The following is a 20,149-nucleotide window of genomic DNA, read 5'->3' on the forward strand; positions in this document are numbered from 1 at the left end:
GCCTAGTCAAAGTCCAGACCTAATCCCAATTGAGATGTTGTGGTAGGACTTGAAACAAGCTGTAACGATTGTCTTCATATTCCTCCTCCTCAGACGAGGAGAGGAGAGAGGGATCGGAAGACCAATTTGCAGCGAGGTATGATGACATAATGAACTTTATTAACAAGACGAAACTAAACACACGAAGAACACTTGATAATTTTACAAAACAACAAAACGACGTAGACAGACCTGAACGAGAGAACTATACATAAAACATGAAGAACGCACGAACAGGAACAGACTACATATACTAACGACAACGAAACAGTCCCGTGTGGTGCGAACATACACTGACACGGAAGACAACCACCCACAACAAACAATGTGAAACAACCTACCTTAATATGACTCTCAATCAGAGGAAACGCCAAACACCTGCCTCTAATTGAGAGCCATACCAGGCAACCCATTAACCCAACATAGAAAACACATAACATAGACTACCCACCCAAAACTCACGCCCTGACCAATTAAACACATACCAAACAACAGAAAACAGGTCAGGAACGTGACAGAACCCCCCCCTCAAGGTGCGAACTCCGGGCGCACCCCTACAACTCAAGGGGAGGGTCTGGGTGGGCATCTGTCCGCGGTGGCGGCTCCGGCGGTGGACGAGGACACCACTCCACCACTGTCTTTGTCCCTCTCCTTCGCGTCCTTTGAGTGGCGACCCTCGCCCCCGACCATGGTCCAGGAACCTTCACTAAGGCCCCTCCTACATAGAGGAGACAGCTCAGGACAGAGAGGTAGCTCAGGACAGAGAGGTAGCTCAGGACAGAGAGGTAGCTCAGGACAGAGAGGTAGCTCAGGACAGAGAGGTAGCTCCGGACAGAGAGGTAGCTCCGGACAGAGAGGTAGCTCCGGACAGAGAGGTAGCTTAGGACAGAGGGACAACTCTGTACTAATGGCAGCTCCGGACTGGGTGGCAGCTCCGGACTGGGTGGCAGCTCCGGACTGGGTGGCAGCTCCGGACTGGGTGGCAGCTCCGGACTGAGTGGCAGCTCCGGACTGAGTGGCAGCTCATGACTGAGTGGCAGCTCATGACTGAGTGGCAGCTCATGACTGGAGGGCAGCTCATGACTGTAGGGCAGCTCATGACTGTAGGGCAGCTCATGACTGGAGGGCAGCTCATGACTGGAGGGCAGCTCATGACTGGAGGGCAGCTCATGACTGGAGGGCAGCTCATGACTGGAGGGCAGCTCATAACTGTAGGGCAGCTCATAACTGTAGGGCCGCTCATAACTGTAGGGCAGCTCATGACTGGAGGGCAGCTCATGACTGGAGGGCAGCTCATGACTGGAGGGCAGCTCATGACTGAAGGGCAGCTCATGACTGTAGGGCAGCTCATGACTGTAGGGCAGCTCATGACTGTAGGGCAGCTCATGACTGTAGGGCAGCTCATGACTGTAGGGCAGCTCATGACTGTAGGGCAGCTCTGGCAGCTCCTGACTGGCTGGCGGTTCTGGCAGCTCCTGACTGGCTGGCGGCTCTGGCAGCTCCTGACTGGCTGGCGGCTCTGGCAGCTCCTGACTGGCTGGCGGCTCTGGCAGCTCCTGACTGGCTGGCGGCTCTGGCAGCTTCTGACTGGCTGGCGGCTCTGGCAGCTCCTGACTGGCTGGCGGCTCTGGCAGCTCCTGACTGACGGACGGCTCTAGCGGCTCCTGACTGACGGACGGCTCTAATGGCTCGGGACAGACGGGCGGCTCTAATGGCTCGTGGCAGACGGATGGCTCAGAAGGCGCTGGGCAGACGGATGGCTCAGAAGGCGCTGGGCAGACGGATGGCTCAGAAGGCGCTGGGCAGACGGATGGCTCAGAAGGCGCTGGGCAGACGGATGGCTCAGAAGGCGCTGGGCAGACGGATGGCTCAGACGGCGCTGGACAGACAGATGGCTCAGACGGGGCTGGGCAGACAGATGGCTCAGACGGTGCTGGGCAGACGAGCAGTGCAGGCGGCGTTGGGCAGACAGCCGACTCTGACCTGCTGAGGCGCACAGTAGGCCTGGTGCGTGGTGCCGGAACTGGTGGTACCGGACTGGAGACACGCACCTCAAGGCTAGTGCGGGGAGCAGGAACAGGGCACACTGGACTCTCGATGCGCACTATAGGACTGGTGCGTGGTACCGGAACTGGAGGTACCGGGCTGAGGGCACGCACCTCAGGGCGAGTGCGGGGAGAAGGAACAGTGCGTACAGGGCTCTGGAGACGCACAGGAGGCTTGATGCGTGGTGCCGAAACTGGAGGCACTGAGCTTGAGACACGCACCACAGGGAGAGTGCGTGGAGGAGGAACAGGGCTCTGGAGACGCACTGGAAGCCTGGTGCGTGGTGTAGGCACTGGTGGTACTGAGCTGGGGCGGGAAGGTGGCGCCGGATATACCGGACCGTGCAGGCGTACTGGCTCCTTTGAGCACTGAGCCTGCCCAACCTTACCTGGTTGCATGCTCCCCGTAGCCCGTCCAGTGCGGGGAGGTGGAATAACCCGCACTGGGCTGTGTTGGCGAACCGGGGACACCATGCGTAAGGCTGGTGCCATGTACACCGGCCCGAGGAGACGTACTGGAGGCCAGATATGTTGAGCCGGCTTCATGGCACTTGGCTCAATGCTCACTCTAGCCCGGCTAGTGCGGGGAGGTGGAATAACCCGCACCGGGCTATGAACACGTACAGGAGACACCATGCGCTCTACTGCGTAACACGGTGTCTGCCCGTACTCTCGCTCTCCACGGTAAGCCCGGGAAGTTGGCGCAGGTCTCCTACCTGACTTCGCCACACTACCCTTTAGCCCCCCCCCAAGAAATGTTTGGGTTGTACTTGCGGGCTTCCAGCCTTGCTTCCGTGCTGCCTCCTCATATCGTCGCCTCTCCGCTTTAGATGCCTCCAGCTCCGCCTTGGGACGGCGACACTCCTCTGGCTCTGCCCAGGGTCCTTCTCCGTCCAGAATCTCTTCCCATGTCCAATCCTCCTTGACCCACTGCTGCTGTCGTTGCTGTCCGTTAACCCGCTGCTTGATCTGGGTTTGGTGGGTGGTTCTGTAACGCTTGTCTTCATATTCCTCCTCCTCAGACGAGGAGAGGAGAGAGGGATCGGAAGACCAATTTGCAGCGAGGTATGATGACATAATGAACTTTATTAACAAGACGAAACTAAACACACGAAGAACACTTGATAATTTTACAAAACAACAAAACGACGTAGACAGACCTGAACGAGAGAACTATACATAAAACATGAAGAACGCACGAACAGGAACAGACTACATATACTAACGACAACGAAACAGTCCCGTGTGGTGCGAACATACACTGACACGGAAGACAACCACCCACAACAAACAATGTGAAACAACCTACCTTAATATGACTCTCAATCAGAGGAAACGCCAAACACCTGCCTCTAATTGAGAGCCATACCAGGCAACCCATTAACCCAACATAGAAAACACATAACATAGACTACCCACCCAAAACTCACGCCCTGACCAATTAAACACATACCAAACAACAGAAAACAGGTCAGGAACGTGACACAAGCAGGTCGTGCTTGACAACCCACACAGCAGTTGTGCATGGAAGAGTGGACCAAAATTCCTCCACAGCGATGTGAGAGACTGCTCAAGAACTACAGGAAGCATTTGGTTGGAGTCATTGCAGCTAAAGTTATTGAGTATAAGGGTGCAATTACTTTTTCACACAAGGGCATTGGGTGTTCCATAACTTTGTTAATGAAGTACATGAAATAAGTGTGTAATGGTTGTGTTACTTGTTCACTCAGGATCCCTTTATCTAATATTAGGTTTTGATTAAAGATCTGAATAACATTCAGTATTGCATTCATATAAACAAAATAATGATTTATAAAATGTTCCATGATGTCTATATTATAGGGCACTTAAATATACGTTTATTTGTGCACAACTTCTACTTAAAATATCAAAGGGTGTTCATTTTTCACATACAGCTGGCTGGATGTAGCAGGTAGACAACATGAGGAATGTGTCAATCATCGGCCTGGAGATTTAACCTCTTCAGTATGATAAAAATGACAGACATGCTATCAATTTACCACACAGATAAGGAATGAGTTAAAATGACTTTGACATTAAGGGTTGCCCTATTTCCCGGGGCAAGTGACCTGATAAGTCATGCTAGTTGAGCATGCTCTGTGGTTGCTCCATCGGGCAGGTGATTCTTTTTTTTTCTTTTTACTAATAACAACCAAATGTAAAGAATTCCAGTAGTCTGGTCTTTCAGGTTCCTCCCCTGTGTGTAGAGGTGAAAATAACTAATTTAAAGTGTAGGGTGTGAACTAGTATGTCAGACCTATGTATTTCATCATTCTAGTACATAGTTGTGAAATAGTTTTTTTGCATTGCCCAATACTCACACTATTGTGTAAATCTTTAATTCAAGAAAAACCAGCTTTTTGGGCGTTGCTCATTCTGTGGCATTCTTACTCATCAACAATGTCACTGTCACTCAAAACATCATGTCCAATTTGGTTCATTTTCTGCAGACGTGTGCTCCGAGTAGGTTTTAAAGCTTTAATAACGTCTACAGAGTCAAGCCCATCAAACTCGATTCACTCTAGTGGCCTTTTAATTGTCTATGTGAATCCCCACCTCATCCACATCCTCAACACATTTGATCTAGTAACACGGTTCATATAGTCATCCTTTTATTAATGAATTATACCTCATCCCTTTATTAATGAATTATACCTCATCCCTTTATTTATTAATTATACCTCATCCCTTTATTTATTAATTATACCTCATCCCTTTATTAATGAATTATACCTTTACTAATGAATTATACCTCATCCCTTTACTAATGAATTATACTTCATCCCTTTATTAATGAATTATACCTCATCCTTTTATTAATGAATTATACCTCATCCCTTTATTAATGAAGTATACCTCATCCCTTTATTAATGAATTATACCTCATCCCTTTATTAATGAATTATACCTTTACTAATGAATTATACATCATCCCTATACTAATGAATTATACTTCATCCCTTTATTAATGAATTATACCTCATCCCTTTATTTATTAATTATACCTCATCCCTTAATTAATGAATTATACCTCACCCCTTTACTAATTAATTATACTTCATCCATTTACTAATGAATTATACCTCATCCCATTATTAATGAATTATACTTCATCCCTTTACTAATGAATTATACCTCATCCCTTTACTAATGAATTATACCTCATCCCTTTATTAATGAATTATACCACATCCCTTTATTAACGAATTATACCTCATCCCTTTATTAATGAATTATACCTCATCCCTTTATTAACAAATTATACCTCAAAGATGCAACAAAAAAAATGAAGAAAACTGTCTAAAACAAGCTTCAGTGGAGAGGCACTGTAGAGGAAGCCTTTTTTCTCCTTTTAGCATTTAGCATTTAATTCAAGTAAGTCAAGTATCACTCTGTCTGAACAAAGATGAGTTCCTCACACTCTTGTTAGCTACAAGCAAACAGTTCAGAGTGTCACTTAGCTCAGAGAGCCGTTTGTCTCCCGTTCAGAGAGTCGTTTGTCTCCCGCTCAGAGAGCCGTTTGTCTCCCTTTCAGAGAGCCGCTTGTCTCCCGCTCAGAGAGCCGTTTGTCTGCCGTTCAGAGAGCCGTTTGTCTCCCGCTCAGAGAGCCGTTTGTCTCCCATTCAGAGAGCCGTTTGTCTCCCGTTCAGAGAGTCGTTTGTCTCCCGTTCAGAGAGCTGCTTGTCTCCCGCTCAGAGAGTCGCTTGTCTCCCGTTCAGAGAGCCTTTTGTCTCCCATTCAGAGAGCCTTTTGTCTCCCGTTCAGAGAGCCATTTGTCTCCCGTTCAGAGAGTCGTTTGTCTCCCGTTCAGAGAGCTGCTTGTCTCCCGCTCAGAGAGTCGTTTGTCTCCCGTTCAGAGAGTCCTTTGTCTCCCGTTCAGAGAGCCGTTTGTCTCCCGCTCAGAGAGACGCTTGTCTCCCGCTCAGAGAGTCGTTTGTCTCCCGTTCAGAGAGTCGTTTGTCTCCCGTTCAGAGAGCCGTTTGTCTCCCGCTCAGAGAGACGCTTGTCTCCCGCTCAGAGAGTCGTTTGTCTCCCGTTCAGAGAGTCGTTTGTCTCCCGTTCAGAGAGCCGTTTGTCTCCCGTTCAGAGAGCCGTTTGTCTCCCGTTCAGAGAGTCGTTTGTCTCCCGCTCAGAGAGCCGTTTGTCTCCCGTTCAGAGAGTCGTTTGTCTCCCGTTCAGAGAGTCGTTTGTCTCCCATTCAGAGAGTCGTTTGTCTCCCGTTCAGAGAGCTGCTTGTCTCCCGTTCAGAGAGCCGTTTGTCTCCCATTCAGAGAGCCGTTTGTCTCCCGTTCAGAGAGCCGTTTGTCTCCCGTTCAGAGAGCCGTTTGTCTCCCGTTCAGAGAGCCGTTTGTCTCCCGCTCAGAGAGCCGTTTGTCTCCCATCCCAAATGGTACCCTACTCCCTATTCCATTACTGTTGAAAAGAGCCCATACCGCTCTGGTCACAAGAAGTGCACCTTGTAGGGAATAGGGTGGAATTTGCAACGGAGATGTCTGATTCACACTCTGAGAGAAGGTGGTCCGACAGCAGAACACTCTCATTGGTGGTTGGTCGGGAAGAAGTGGTGGTGTGAGAGTTAGGGCCACGGGTCAGGTGGTCACACACATGCTCACACACGCACACACACACGCACACACACACACGCTCACACACACACTTCCTCTTCCTTTCCAGGACTACTGGAACTCTGTAGGATGACACACGTTCCACAGAACAGACTCCAGCACAACAAAGAAAGTTCACTTTGACCTTCTGGCAAGCAGTAAAGCTGTTCAGAGAGATTGTATAATACCCGAGCACATTTTTATACATTATAATGTTTGAATTAATTATATAATGTAAATGTTATCAATGGATTTTTTGGTAGAATGAGCTTAATTCCAGATGGCATCCCTATCAGTTTAGGGAACTGGTAACATCAAAGTTTTACTTTATGTTGCTCTTATGCCTGTGTAGTAACATTGTAATAACAATGTTATTACAAAGTATAATATTATTATTATTATTACAAAGTAATTAGCTATTGCAATGACAGTTAGCCCAAACATGTACAATCAATGCATAGGCTATGTGTCAGTTGGGCCTAACTGATTATTTATGAGATAATATTATGATTATGTAATCATGTCCTTCACGAGGCAATAGCATGAGCTAGATACTCATTTAGATTCTGCATTTTATTTTCTACAATAACATGAGCTAGATACTCATTTAGATTCTGCATTTTATTTTCTACAATAACATGAGCTAGATACTCATTTAGATTCTGCATTTTATTTTCTACAATAACATGAGCTAGATACTCATTTAGATTCTGCATTTTATTTTCTACAATAACATGAGCTAGATACTCATTTAGATTCTGCATTTTATTTTCTACAATAACATGAGCTAGATACTCATTTAGATTCTGCATTTTATTTTCTACAATAACATGGAGTGTGTGTGTCACAATAACAAGATATCTGAGATAAGAATGAGTGATAAGTATGGCTGTTGCAATAGGACGACTCATTAGACTAGTCTATTGCTCTTAAAAGCAGAACAGGCTTGGTGTTAGACTTCTGGTTACAAAACACAGGGAAACAAAACAACTTACCTTGTACAAGGTAAGGTAGGGTAGAGTAAGGTAGGGTAAGGTAGGGTAGAGTAGGGTAAGGTAAGGTAAGGTAGGGTAGCGTAGGGTAAGGTAGGGTAGGGTAAGGTAGGGTAGAGTAGAGTAGAGTAGGGTAGAGTAGGGTAGGGTAAGGTAGAGAAGGGTAGGGTCAAGTAAGGTAGGGTAAGGTAGGGTAGAATAAGATAAGGTATGGTAAGGTAGGTAAGGTAAGGTAGGGTAAGGTAGGGTAGGGTAAGGTAGGGTAGGGCAAGGTAAGGTAGGTTAGGATAAGGCAAGGTAAGGTAAGGTAGGGTAAGGTAGGGTAAGGTAAGGTAGGGTAAGGTAAGGTAAGGTAAGGTAGGGTAGGTAAGGTAAGGTAAGGTAAGGTAGGGTAGGGTAGGTAGGGTAAGGTAAGGTAGCGTCAGATAAGGTATGGTAAGGAAGGTAAGGTAAGGTAGGGTAGGGTAGGTAAGGTAGGTTAGGATAAGGTAAGGTAAGGTATGTAAGGTAGGTAAGGTAAGGTAGGGTATGGTAAGGTAGGTTAGGATAAGGTAAGGTATGGTAAGGTAGGAAAGTTAAGGTAGGGTATGGTAAGGTAGGGTAAGGTAAGGCAAGTTAAGGTAGGGTAGGGTAAGATAAGGTAGGGTAGGGTAAGGTAGGATAAGGTAGGGTAAGGTAAGGTAAGGTAAGGTAGGGTAAGGTAGGGTAAGGTAAGGTAGGGTCAGGTAAGGTAAGGTAGGGTCAGGTAAGGTAAGGTAGGGTAAGGTAGGGTAAGGTAAGGTAGGGTCATGTAAGGTAAGGTAAGGTAGGATCAGGTAAGGTAGGGTAAACGTCATCAACCCCATCAACATTCCAACCACCGTTTGTTATTTACACCTGAATAGGATCGCTCATAGGAGAGTTAGATCATGTTAACATCACGTGTCTAAAAGCAGTTAAAATCTGTGAAAACAACTGTGAAAACAGGTGAAAACATCAGTGAAAACAACTGTGAAAACAACTGTGAAAACAACTGAAAACATCAGTGAAAACATCAGTGAAAACAACTGTGAAAACAACTGTGAAAACGTCTGTGAAAACATCTTTGATAACAACTGTGAAAACATCTGTGAAAACTTCTGTGAAAACATCTGTGAAAACAACTGTGAAAACAACTGTGAAAACATCTGTGAAAACATCTGTGAAAACATCTGCGAAAACAACTGTGAAAACATCTGTGAAAACAACTGAAAACATCAGTGAAAACAACTGTGAAAACAGGTGAAAACAACTGTGAAAACATCTGTGATAACATCTGCAAAAACAACTGTGAAAACATCTGTGAAAACAACTGTGAAAACAACTGTGAAAACAACTGTGAAAACAGGTGAAAACAACTGTGAAAACAACTGTGAAAACAGGTGAAAACAACTGTGAAAACAGGTGAAAACAACTGTGAAAACATCTGTGATAACATCTGCGAAAACAACTGTGAAAACAACTGTGAAAACATCTGCGAAAACAACTGTGAAAACAGGTGAAAACAACTGAAAACATCAGTGGAAACAACTGTGAAAACAACTGTGAAAACAGGTGAAAACAACTGTGAAAACATCTGTGATAACAACTGTGAAAACAACTGTGAAAACATCTGTGAAAACAACTGTGAAAACATCTGTGAAAACAACTGTGAAAACCACTGTGAAAACATCTGTGAAAACAGTTTCCAAGCGCCTGGTATAGTTGCATTTAGACACGCATGCTGAGAGGGGACAATAGTCTTCTAGTACTAACCATAAGGGTTAAACAGGTTTAAGATAAATTAGCTCACTGAGCACGGAAACTTTCAATAGTCCTACAATAAATTAGATGTAAACATGTTTAACATGTAATAAGATATCTCATGTAGCATCGTTACATATATGTTCTGAATGTTTATCTCTATCCCAAACCCTATTTTAAATATTTGTTTAATAGTAATTCAAGGTTCAGTGTAAATTGTGAGTTGAATTTAGATTTAAATTATTGACAAAGTACAACTAAATTGTAAGAAATTAAATGGGCTAATCAAACATTTGGCCTTTTCTCAGATGTAACTTAATTCCTTTGGCCACATTATGTATGTGTAATGATGACATATTGTATGTTTTTGACAAGTACGCGCCACGCTCGCACTCCCTCCGCCCCCAGGTGGGTTGGTCTATCAATCGCCCGCGTGGAGGGAGGTTCCCCAACGCTTTATAGGCTCGGCTGAACAGCGGAGTGGAGAGAGACAGAGCGGAGTAACTTAGCTCACCGGAGGACAGCTTTATATACCGGAGCTAAATTTACCATCATCCTGAACGTATTTCCTCGCTGGCGCACAATTGGTCCAGCTACTCGGCTACCATATTTATAAGCTTGGACGACCTACTGCTTGGCTGGTATCTTTCAAGCGCAACTTTGGAACAGTTAGATAGAACGGTGGAAGGTGTGCTTAAAAGGGCACTCACTCACTGAATCAACTTTGACAAGAAACAAATAAGCATTTATTGTATCTTTTAAATGGCTTTATCCGGTGTGATTTTGCCACCCATCTCGACATTCGCAAACCAAACCAAAAGTTTAGAAGATGTAAGTACAGACCTCAAACTTGTATGATCATGTGTGTGTTTCGGGTGTCGCCTTCTGCTTGGAGATTCACCTCTGTGTGTATTGTGTCATATATCTAATGTCTTTTTTTCCTATTGGTTGTTGCAGAGGTGGAAAAGCGACATGGACAAACCGATGTCTTCCAACTGCTCCATGCTTGATATGGTACAGAACATGGACTGTCGGAGCATCGAAAGGAAAGACGACGAAGATCTGAGTAACTATTTAGATTTGGATTTCATTCTGGCAAACACCACTGGATCAGACAGCATGCCTACCGCTGCGCTGGGAGCAGGTGTAGCGTTGTATAACATGCCCTCAGTGGATTATCCAGGCAACCTCTTCACCACCGGGAGCCCTATGCCATCCTACCCGTCCAGCGAGCATAGCTCCCCGCCTCCCCCCTACAGCACCAGCCTGATGGCGGAGCTTCTCAGGTCCGATGGAGAGAACAACTACGGAGTCGATATTACGCGTAATACCTATAGCGTCCAAGGACGGTTTTATGTCAACTCTGCACTTATTCCCATCAGACAGGACATTATTGATAACATCAAAGTGGAGCCGTCCATGGACGGTTATGGACCAGTTATGAGCATGGGCCCCCAGAGCTGTATAAAAATCAAGCAAGAGGGAAACGTGTCGTGCATGATGTCCTTTGAGCAGCCGAGAGTAGCCGTCTCTCCGCGGACAGCCAGCAACATGACGCCACCGCTCAGCCCCAACGACCAGGGGAGCTCCGAGTGCCACCAGCAGGTACCGATGTGTCACTCCATGAGCTTCCCACAGAACTACCACTCCTCCGCGACGTACACACACCAACGCCCCGGTGCGCCTCAAGCCGCACAGATGCAGCTTGGACCATACCAAGGCGCTCACCAGTTCGGCATGTACGAGGAGGGACTGAGCATGCAGCCGAACACACAGAGGGTACTGCTGACGCCCCCGTCCTCTCCGCTGGAACTGCTGGAGACCAAGCCCAAGAGAGGTCGCCGCACCTGGCCGCGGAAGCGCACGGCTACGCACACCTGCACATTCGCTGGGTGCGGTAAGACTTACACCAAGAGTTCACATCTGAAGGCGCATCACAGAACGCACACTGGTAAGGAATATATATCGTATTGTTTTGTTGATGAATTACGCAACATTACGTCTAACATTGGGCATATATGCTATTACACAGCCGTATACATATAGTTGCTTGATTGTTGACGTTATCCCAAAGGAAGCTTATGCTGACGTTTCTCTCCTCTTTGTCTCTGCAGGTGAAAAGCCATACCATTGCAGTTGGGACGGTTGCGGCTGGAAATTCGCTCGCTCCGACGAACTGACACGGCATTTCCGCAAACACACCGGTCACCGGCCCTTCCAGTGCCACCTGTGCGAGCGCGCATTCTCCCGGTCCGACCACCTTGCGCTTCACATGAAGCGACACATGTGAATGTGATGTACACGACTTGGAGTGATGATGGGTTGTTATTAAAGGGAGGACCTTCAGGCCTATTTTGTTTATCTGTTTTTTATATTTAAGATGTTTTACAACGTTTTAATTTTTAAAAAATATTTTTTAAATATGTATATTGATAAATGTTTAGTGTGATTTATTTTCTAGTAATGTAGCTGGTACTACCTTGGTTATTGTTATATTAAAGCTTTAGAAACGCTTGGTAGGGTGTTTGGTTGTATGTGGGGCTGGCCCTGTATTTCTTCTTCTCTGTCCTTGGAAAGAGTGCTGTGTTCAAAACAAAAGTGTCTTTCTTTTACTCTACCTGTAAAAGTGTCCACTGCAGAACTAGAAGGGCACCAAAATAACACACGTTTACATAGTCTGCTATTAGTGAAATACGTGTTGTTATTGAAAACTGCCTCAATGATTTGAATGGCCCAAATACTGTAGCTTACCTTACCCTCAACTGTTTTCTGTTCTCATGGAAATCTTTTGGATGAAATTGTGTGGTATGATTTTGGGTGCAAAAAGATGGGTCCAGACTCATTGTACACTACCAGGGCTAGATGTCTTGTGTGTCCTTATTTTTGACTGAAGTCTGTATCCATTTTATACTGTAAATGGTGTATTTATTGTAAATATTAAAATACATTGAAATATATTATTGATTTGTATTTCATTCTTGATTGATATCACGATGTGTGCAATGATGCATTTAGTCCGATAGTCAGCATCTTCCTTGTTTTGAGAAAGTTGTTCAGACATTGTACTTGTTTAATAAACCACATCCAGCCCTGAATATGGGCTTTATATTTACACTGTAGATGGATGTAGTAGGACAGACCTAAAATCCTACATACAATCTATCACACAGTTCATTAGACTATAAGCGTATACACACTGCTACTCTATACACCTCTTCTCAACCTCAAAGACTTGGTTAAATTGAAACAATGTTTGCCAGCTGTTACTCTGACAAGGCCAGTATTTTTTGTGGGTTCAGCCTATAAATACAAACATATTTTCATAATTAGAGGCTGACTGGGCTGGGGAGATGTCTGGAAGGGACAGGGGGACACAGCAGTCCCAAATAGCACTGTCTTTATTCTCTTATTTGGTGGACTACTTTTGTTATGTTATGGAATAGGGTTCCATTTGGGACACATATCTCCGATGGCTAAATTACACATGGACGTCGGAGGTCCTTACATTCACCCGAAATGATACACTCCTTCAAAACATATTACCTGAGCTGCTAACTGATCACGCCTCCCATTAGAAGTGACACTACTCTGTCGCTGAAAGAGACAGGCTAGACAGGTAGGAGCAGGCAGCTGCACTTGGTACCTCTCACTTAATATCTGCATCTAACTACACTGCATTGACTATTGGTCCATTTGAGAGGATTTGACCATTTGCAGAGGAAAAAGGTTAATCACAGATTTCAGTTCAAGAGGAGGAGAAAAGAGGAGAGAGATGAGAGATGGAGAGATGAGAGGAGAAAGGGGAGAGGAGAAAAGAGGAGAGAGGGAGAGGAGAAAGAGGAGGGAGAGGAGAAATAGGAGAGAGGGAGAGGAGAAAAGAGGAGAGAGAGAGGAGAGAGGGAGAGAGGAGAGAGGAGAAAGAGGAGAGAGGAGAGGAGAAGAGGAAAAGAAGTGAAGAGGTAGAGAGTGTTTCTCTTTGAAACAAGACACCAACCACTTCCTGGAATGTTACATGACGTTTTATTTATATTCAAAGATATACACAGGATTACAATTATTTCAACCTTGAAGGAATATTTATAATCATATATACCGTTACACATGAAATTAGCCATTTTGGTTGTGGATAAGTAAGACAGACATCATTGTGGACATTACTTCTTAATGCATCTCAGTGTGACCAATACAATACTCCTTCAGGTCAACACTGGAGAATGAGCTGCAGCACAGAGTTCCTTGAATATACACACACACACACACACACTGTGTATGTAGCCCAAATGGCACCCTATTCCCTATATAGTGCACTACTTTTAACCAGGGGCCCCCATAGGGAATAGGGGTGCAATTTGAGACAACCATAGGAGGTCATAAACACACATTGTATGTGCCAAACAACCCATATCATCAGTGAATTACAAGGCATTAGGATAGCACATCCTTGCGCCAGGTAGTGGACAGGATCAAACTGAGTTATTATTGAGTGTGGTGCTTATGAGTGTAACAAGAAATTGTCTTCTGAAAATGAATTAAATATAAAAGATACATAGTAATTCTAATGCCCTAGTTGAATAAATCAATAACAGCCGAAACACTTCAAAATCAACCCACTAAATGCATTATAGAGTTTAGCATTAAGAGATTACAACAAAAATACAATCTAAATGTTGACAGTGAGAGGTGAAAGGTCAACCCCCCCCCCCTCATATCCTTTAAGGCAGGAGAGTTTTTGAATTTGTCATTCTTCTGTTGTGGTGGAAGGCAATAAAAGTAGAGAACCCCGAGACAAGAAAATAACAAAGAATATCTGTATTTCCATCATCTAAACATTTCCTTACCAAAAAGAGACTTTCACCAGAAATCAGGAACACAAGCACACTCACTGACAGAGAAAGAGTACGCTATAACTTTAGACTTTTAGCATGAATGTTTTGAAGCAGTTCTTCAAGGGTATATTATACAGTTATAACAGCGCGTTGTACAGATACTTCATAAACCGGAAGTGCATGACCTTTTCCCTATATAAATAATAAAAATTAAATAAAATGTTAAAATCTTGGCTATTTCCTCACAACAAACGATGAAGAAAAAACAAAGTTACGCACCCAGAGTCTCCCCATAGAAGAACTACGGGGTCTACTAGAGTCAGAACGACCCCTGACCTTAGCCAAGTCAGAGGTAAGTCACTCTTGATTTAGGCTGTCAGTCAGTCAAGTCGGACTAGTCGGGCTAAAAAAAGGAGCTGAGCTGTAGCTGATTTTAGTTGTGATGCAGCTAACTGGAATGAACCATTGAGGCTGACGATGACTAAGAGGTTAAAGAGAGGCTTTGGTAGGTTAGTGTTGATAAAGTCCGGCTTCAGTGGAGCTGGATCGGTAGAGGGGCTGCCATCCCATCCTCAAGTCCTAGGCCCAATCCCAAATCAACCCCTAAACCCTACACCATATGCACTTGTAGAGATCGGAGAGGATTTGATCGGTATAAGCAGTATAGTGAAACTTCCACCTAGCCTATCAGAGAGCACGCTGGAGCTATTGCCAGATTACTTACACCTGTCAAATCCTCTCAGATTAGCATAGGGTTTAGGGGCCGATTTGGGCACAGGGTTTAGGGGCCGATTCGGGCACAGGGTTTAGGGGCCGATTTGGGCACAGGGTTTAGGAGATGATTGGGCCACAGTCTAGAGGGGATGTTGTCAGAACGTCACAGAGCCGAAGCGGGAGGCTGTTGTCAGGGTGAAGTTGTAGTTGTCGTTAGGGTGTACTCTGGTTTATATTGGGGGTGTACAAGCGTTGTAGTCTAGTCTGAAGACACTGTCCTCAGGCTCTAGTCAGACGGTAGTATTTGGGCTGTTGAGGAACTGTTGCTCGTGGTGAAGCTGTATGTTGTGCTGTACTGTATGATATCAGTCAGTTGCATTGTTTCATTCAGCTTGTAACAGGACTGTGGTCAGGAGGTGTGTGTTGTTGTGAGTGTCTAACAGGACTGTGGTTATTGTCGTGAGTCTAATAGGGTTTTTAGTTTTCATCCTTGCTGAGGGCGATGGCCAGGTCCTTCTGTTCCTGTGGGCGGAGTCTCCTCAGTCTCTCCTGTTCCTGTGGGCGGAGTCTTCCTCTTCGCCCACGCCAGCTGCTCTGACTCACTTCCTGACTACAGGAAGGTAGAGGGACAAGTTACACACTGGATACAAGGGGAGAGATACCCACAGACACCTGAAGCCCACGTGTCAAAGGGTCTCATACTCAACTTTTACATTTGGAGACAATAGTGAGCGATAAAAACATTTGAGATCAAATGATGGTTTTTGAACTGAGAAGTTGAATTTGAGTAAATATGAACAAAAAAATTAAACAGTGAGTTCCAACTGTGGTAAAACCAGCTCATGGTGATTTATTTAATTAATGCTGATTGATAAAATATTGAATTCTTCAAATCAGTGAGGAAAGAAATAATAATAAATGATACATTTCAGAGGATTTCTGGTGCTACCAACTGTAACGTACCTCCATTTCCTATTCAGTGTGTAAAGCCACCTTTATAGCAGATGTCAATAGTGATCACCAATCAGAGTGCTCATCCATTCAGGATGTCAATAGTGATCACCAATCAGTGCTCATCCATTCAGGATGTCAATAGTGATCACCAATCAGAGTGCTCATCCATTCAGGATGTTAATAGTGATCACCAATCAGAATGCTCATCCATTCAGGATGTCAATAGTGATCACCAATCAGAGTGCTCATCCATTCAGGATGTCAATAGTGATCACCAATCAGAGTGCTCATCCATTCAGGATGGCAATAGTGATCACCAATCAGAATGCTCATCCATGCAGGATGTTAATAGTGATCACCAATCAGAGTGCTCATCCATGCAGGATGTTAATAGTGATCACCAATCAGTGTGCTCATCCATTTAGAGAGTGGAATTTAGAAAAGGTTCTTTGTATGCAAAGAATTCCATTTGATCATCACACCCTTCTCTTGTAACCTTACCGTGACACTTTCCAGTCCTGGGAGAAAAACACATTACAATACAACGCTAAACATACAAATTATTTAAAAAATAACAAGCACCTACGCAAATAACGCAGGGCAGATCACACACACACACACACACACACACACACACACACACACACACACACACACACACACACACACACACACACACACACACACACACACACACACACACACACACACACACACACACACACACACACACACACACACACACACACGTTGGCACCAGGACCTAGGTAAACAGTATCAACAAAAAAAGGTAGTAGAATGCAACAAGAAACGCAAAAGAAAATGCAAAACATCAGATGTACCAGACAGCATGGAGACTAAAAAAACAGAGATTCTGTGGTGGCGAAAGCCACCACAGAACTATTACACAATAGATGATTGACATTTGTGTTGCGTTGAACTTTATGAACAATCAACCGTGCTCTAGACACGTTTTTTTATTTGATTTTTAAGTTTGTTTAGCCAGATGTCAGAGACGTCGCAGGAACAGCTAGCAACCAGCCTACTATTGCTCGACGACGCAAAAGGGGAGAGACTGGCAGGGTTGGGGTCAATTCCAATTCAATTCCAATTCAATTCAGAAAGTAAAACAACTTTCAAATCCTAAACTTTCCGCATTGAAAAGTATTGATGAGAATTGGAATTTCAAGTGTCCTTCAGTGAATTATCTGGAATTTGAGCCTAAACCTGGAGACTGGCGACTAGAGGAGGAACAGGAACAGGAACTGATCATTCAAACAAGACGAAGGCGGGTATTCTGATGTCTGCTGAGCTTTCTCAAGAGGTTTCCTCGTCAACACCAGGGTACAGGTGATCCCATTGTTACATTCACATCATCTCTTGGATGGTGAAAGGTTGCATAGCAACAGCTACTCCATCTTCGAGGTGCTGAATGATTTGCAGAAGAAAACAACAACTTTAATTCTGCTCTAGATGTTCTGAGATGACCACTACAAGCAGGAAGCAGAAAGTAGCAACGGCAGACAGTGGACAGTAGGACAACCATTGAGCTCAAACTTACAGAACAAAACCCTCTAGAAGTAGCTTTGCTGGAGAGGAAGGAAGAGCAAAACTATATTTTCTGCTGCCAAGTGAATCTCCAAAGGTGTTTTGAATTTGCAAAGGGTCCCTTGGCTTTACCAAATTACTAGCACCGTCACCACCCAACCCAAGTCATGAGATAACTCTTGACAGGTTTGAAGAAGTCAAAGCAATACAGGATTGTTGCTGTACAGAGTACAGATCCTACATACAGGAATGTTGCTGTACAGAGTACAGATCCTACATACAGGAATGTTGCTGTACAGAGTACAGATCCTACATACAGGAATGTTGCTGTACAGAGTACAGATCCTACATACAGGAATGTTGCTGTACAGAGTACAGATCCTACATACAGGAATGTTGCTGTACAGAGTACAGATCCTACATACAGGAATGTTGCTGTACAGAGTACAGATCCTACATACAGGATTGTTGCTGTACAGAGTACAGATCCTACATACAGGAATGTTGCTGTACAGAGTACAGATCCTACATACAGGAATGTTGCTGTACAGAGTACAGATCCTACATACAGGAATGTTGCTGTACAGAGCATCTAAAGTGCCGTGAACAAATATTTGCCCCCTTTCTGATTTTCTTAATTTTTTTGCATATTTTTGATAATGTTATCAGATCTTCAAGCAAAATATTAATATTAGATAAAGGGAATCTGAGTTTACAAATACCAAAAAACAAAAAAAAAGATACTTATTTAATTTATTTAATTAACAAAGTTATATAAACACCCAGTTCTGCATGGAAGAGTTGGCCAAAATTCGTGAGTGACTGATCAACAGGAAGTGTTTGGTTTGAATTGTTGCAGCTAAAGGTGGCACAACCAGTTATTGAGGAGTGAAAGGGGACAATTACTTTTTCACATGGGGGCACTGTGTGTTGCATAACTTTGTTTATGAAATAAGTGTGTAATGGTTGTGTTATTTGTACACTCAGGTTCCCTTTATCTAATATTAGGTTTTGATTAAAGATCTGATTAACATTCAGTATCAAAAAATATATATATTTTTCACAGCACTGTGCTTCTTGAATATGTTTAAAGAGTACAGTACTTGAATGACATAACATTGTCACATTAGTTCCAGGCTACCGTTAAACATTTTGTGCCAATAATGTATTCGTTACAAGCACTACACAAATAATATTTGGTGGAACTTAAATTGATTGATAATTGACTGACGTTACAAAATTTAAATTGTGTCTCGTTATATACAGAAACCACGGCATCAAAAAAGTGTGTAGATTAAAATGTCTCAACTACATTGAGCCACATTAGGAGAAGTAACATGTTGCAGTGCGTTATGAAAGTAGTAGGAGGAAGAGCTGCCTGAGTGAGCGCCTGGCACTGAGACACTGGGTGTGTGTGTGACTGAGACACTAGTTGTGTGTGTGACTGAGTGAGCGCCTGGCACTGAGACACTGGGTGTGTGTGTGACTGAGACACTAGTTGTGTGTGTGTGACTGAGTGAGCGCCTGGCACTGAGACACTGGGTGTGTGTGACTGAGTGAGCGCCTGGCACTGAGACACTGGGTGTGTGTGTGACTGAGACACTAGTTGTGTGTGTGACTGAGTGAGCGCCTGGCACTGAGACACTGGGTGTGTGTGTGACTGAGACACTAGTTGTGTGTGTGACTGAGTGAGCGCCTGGCACTGAGACACTGGGTGTGTGTGTGACTGAGACACTAGTTGTGTGTGTGACTGAGTGAGCGCCTGGCACTGAGACACTGGGTGTGTGTGTGACTGAGACACTAGTTGTGTGTGTGACTGAGTGAGCGCCTGGCACTGAGACACTGGGTGTGTGTGTGACTGAGACACTAGTTGTGTGTGTGACTGAGTGAGCGCCTGGCACTGAGACACTGGGTGTGTGTGTGACTGAGACACTAGTTGTGTGTGTGACTGAGTGAGCGCCTGGCACTGAGACACTGGGTGTGTGTGTGACTGAGACACTAGGTGTGTGTGTGACTGAGTGAGCGCCTGGCACTGAGACACTGGGTGTGTGTGTGACTGAGACACTAGTTGTGTGTGTGACTGAGTGAGCGCCTGGCACTGAGACACTGGGTGTGTGTGTGACTGAGACACTGGGTGTGTGTGTGACTGAGACACTGGGTGTGTGTGTGACTGAGACACTGGGTGTGTGTGTGACTGAGACACTGGGTGTGTGTGTGACTGAGACACTAGTTGTGTGTGTGTGTGTGTGTGTGTGTGTGTGTGTGTGTGTGTGTGTGTGTGTGTATGTTTGTGTGTGACTGAGACACTGGTTGTGTGTGTGTGACTGAGACACTGGTTGTGTGTGTGTGTGTGTGTGTGTGTGTATGTTTGTGTGTGACTGAGACACTGGTTGTGTGTGTGTGACTGAGACACTGGTTGTGTGTGTGTGTGTGTATGTTTGTGTGTGACTGAGACACTGGTTGTGTGTGTGTGTGACTGAGACACTGGTTGTGTTTGTGTGACTGAGACACTAGTTGTGTGTGTGTGTGTGACTGAGACACTGGTTGTGTGTGTGTGACTGAGACACTAGTTGTGTGTGTGTGTGTGTGTGTGTGTATGTTTGTGTGTGACTGAGACACTGGTTGTGTGTGTGTGACTGAGACAC

The 20,149-nt window shown here is 44.6% G+C and overlaps 2 protein-coding genes across 6 annotated transcripts in view; one reads left to right on the plus strand and one right to left on the minus strand.

Annotated features, from left to right (window-relative positions):
• The first annotated feature begins 9,962 nt into the window (after positions 1–9,962).
• LOC120055659 (Krueppel-like factor 2) lies at positions 9,963–12,419 on the plus strand. The gene is made up of 3 exons (XM_039003550.1): positions 9,963–10,293; positions 10,420–11,413; positions 11,577–12,419. Exons 1-3 carry the CDS (start codon positions 10,225–10,227, stop codon positions 11,750–11,752), a joined length of 1,239 nt encoding a protein of 412 aa, XP_038859478.1. The 5' UTR covers positions 9,963–10,224; the 3' UTR covers positions 11,753–12,419.
• A 1,044-nt stretch (positions 12,420–13,463) lies between these two features.
• LOC120056136 (epidermal growth factor receptor substrate 15-like 1) overlaps positions 13,464–20,149 on the minus strand; it is a 59,532-nt gene continuing 52,846 nt past the window's right edge. For 2 of the 5 annotated variants that reach the window (XM_039004340.1, XM_039004338.1), the window contains one exon: positions 13,464–15,608. In XM_039004340.1, coding sequence (XP_038860268.1) covers positions 15,480–15,608 — 129 coding nt within the window. In that variant the 3' untranslated portion in view covers positions 13,464–15,479. Of the gene's footprint in view, positions 15,613–20,149 lie in introns of all 5 variants that reach the window. The other 3 variants (XM_039004341.1, XM_039004342.1, XM_039004339.1) reach the window with 2 other exon arrangements.

The sequence above is a fragment of the Salvelinus namaycush genome, chromosome 11 (assembly GCF_016432855.1).
Source record: "Salvelinus namaycush isolate Seneca chromosome 11, SaNama_1.0, whole genome shotgun sequence".
Lineage (NCBI taxonomy): Eukaryota > Metazoa > Chordata > Actinopteri > Salmoniformes > Salmonidae > Salvelinus > Salvelinus namaycush.

What these genes read in the sequence shown, in the direction of transcription:
- LOC120055659 (XM_039003550.1), top strand. Translation starts at nt 10,225, where the DNA reads ATGGCTTTATCCGGTGTGATTTTGCCACCCATCTCGACATTCGCAAAC. An exon ending in AAACCAAAAGTTTAGAAGAT is followed by an intron (nt 10,294 to 10,419) that starts GTAAGTACAGAC and finishes TGGTTGTTGCAG; the next exon opens with AGGTGGAAAAGCGACATGGA. An exon ending in GCATCACAGAACGCACACTG is followed by an intron (nt 11,414 to 11,576) that starts GTAAGGAATATA and finishes TTGTCTCTGCAG; the next exon opens with GTGAAAAGCCATACCATTGC.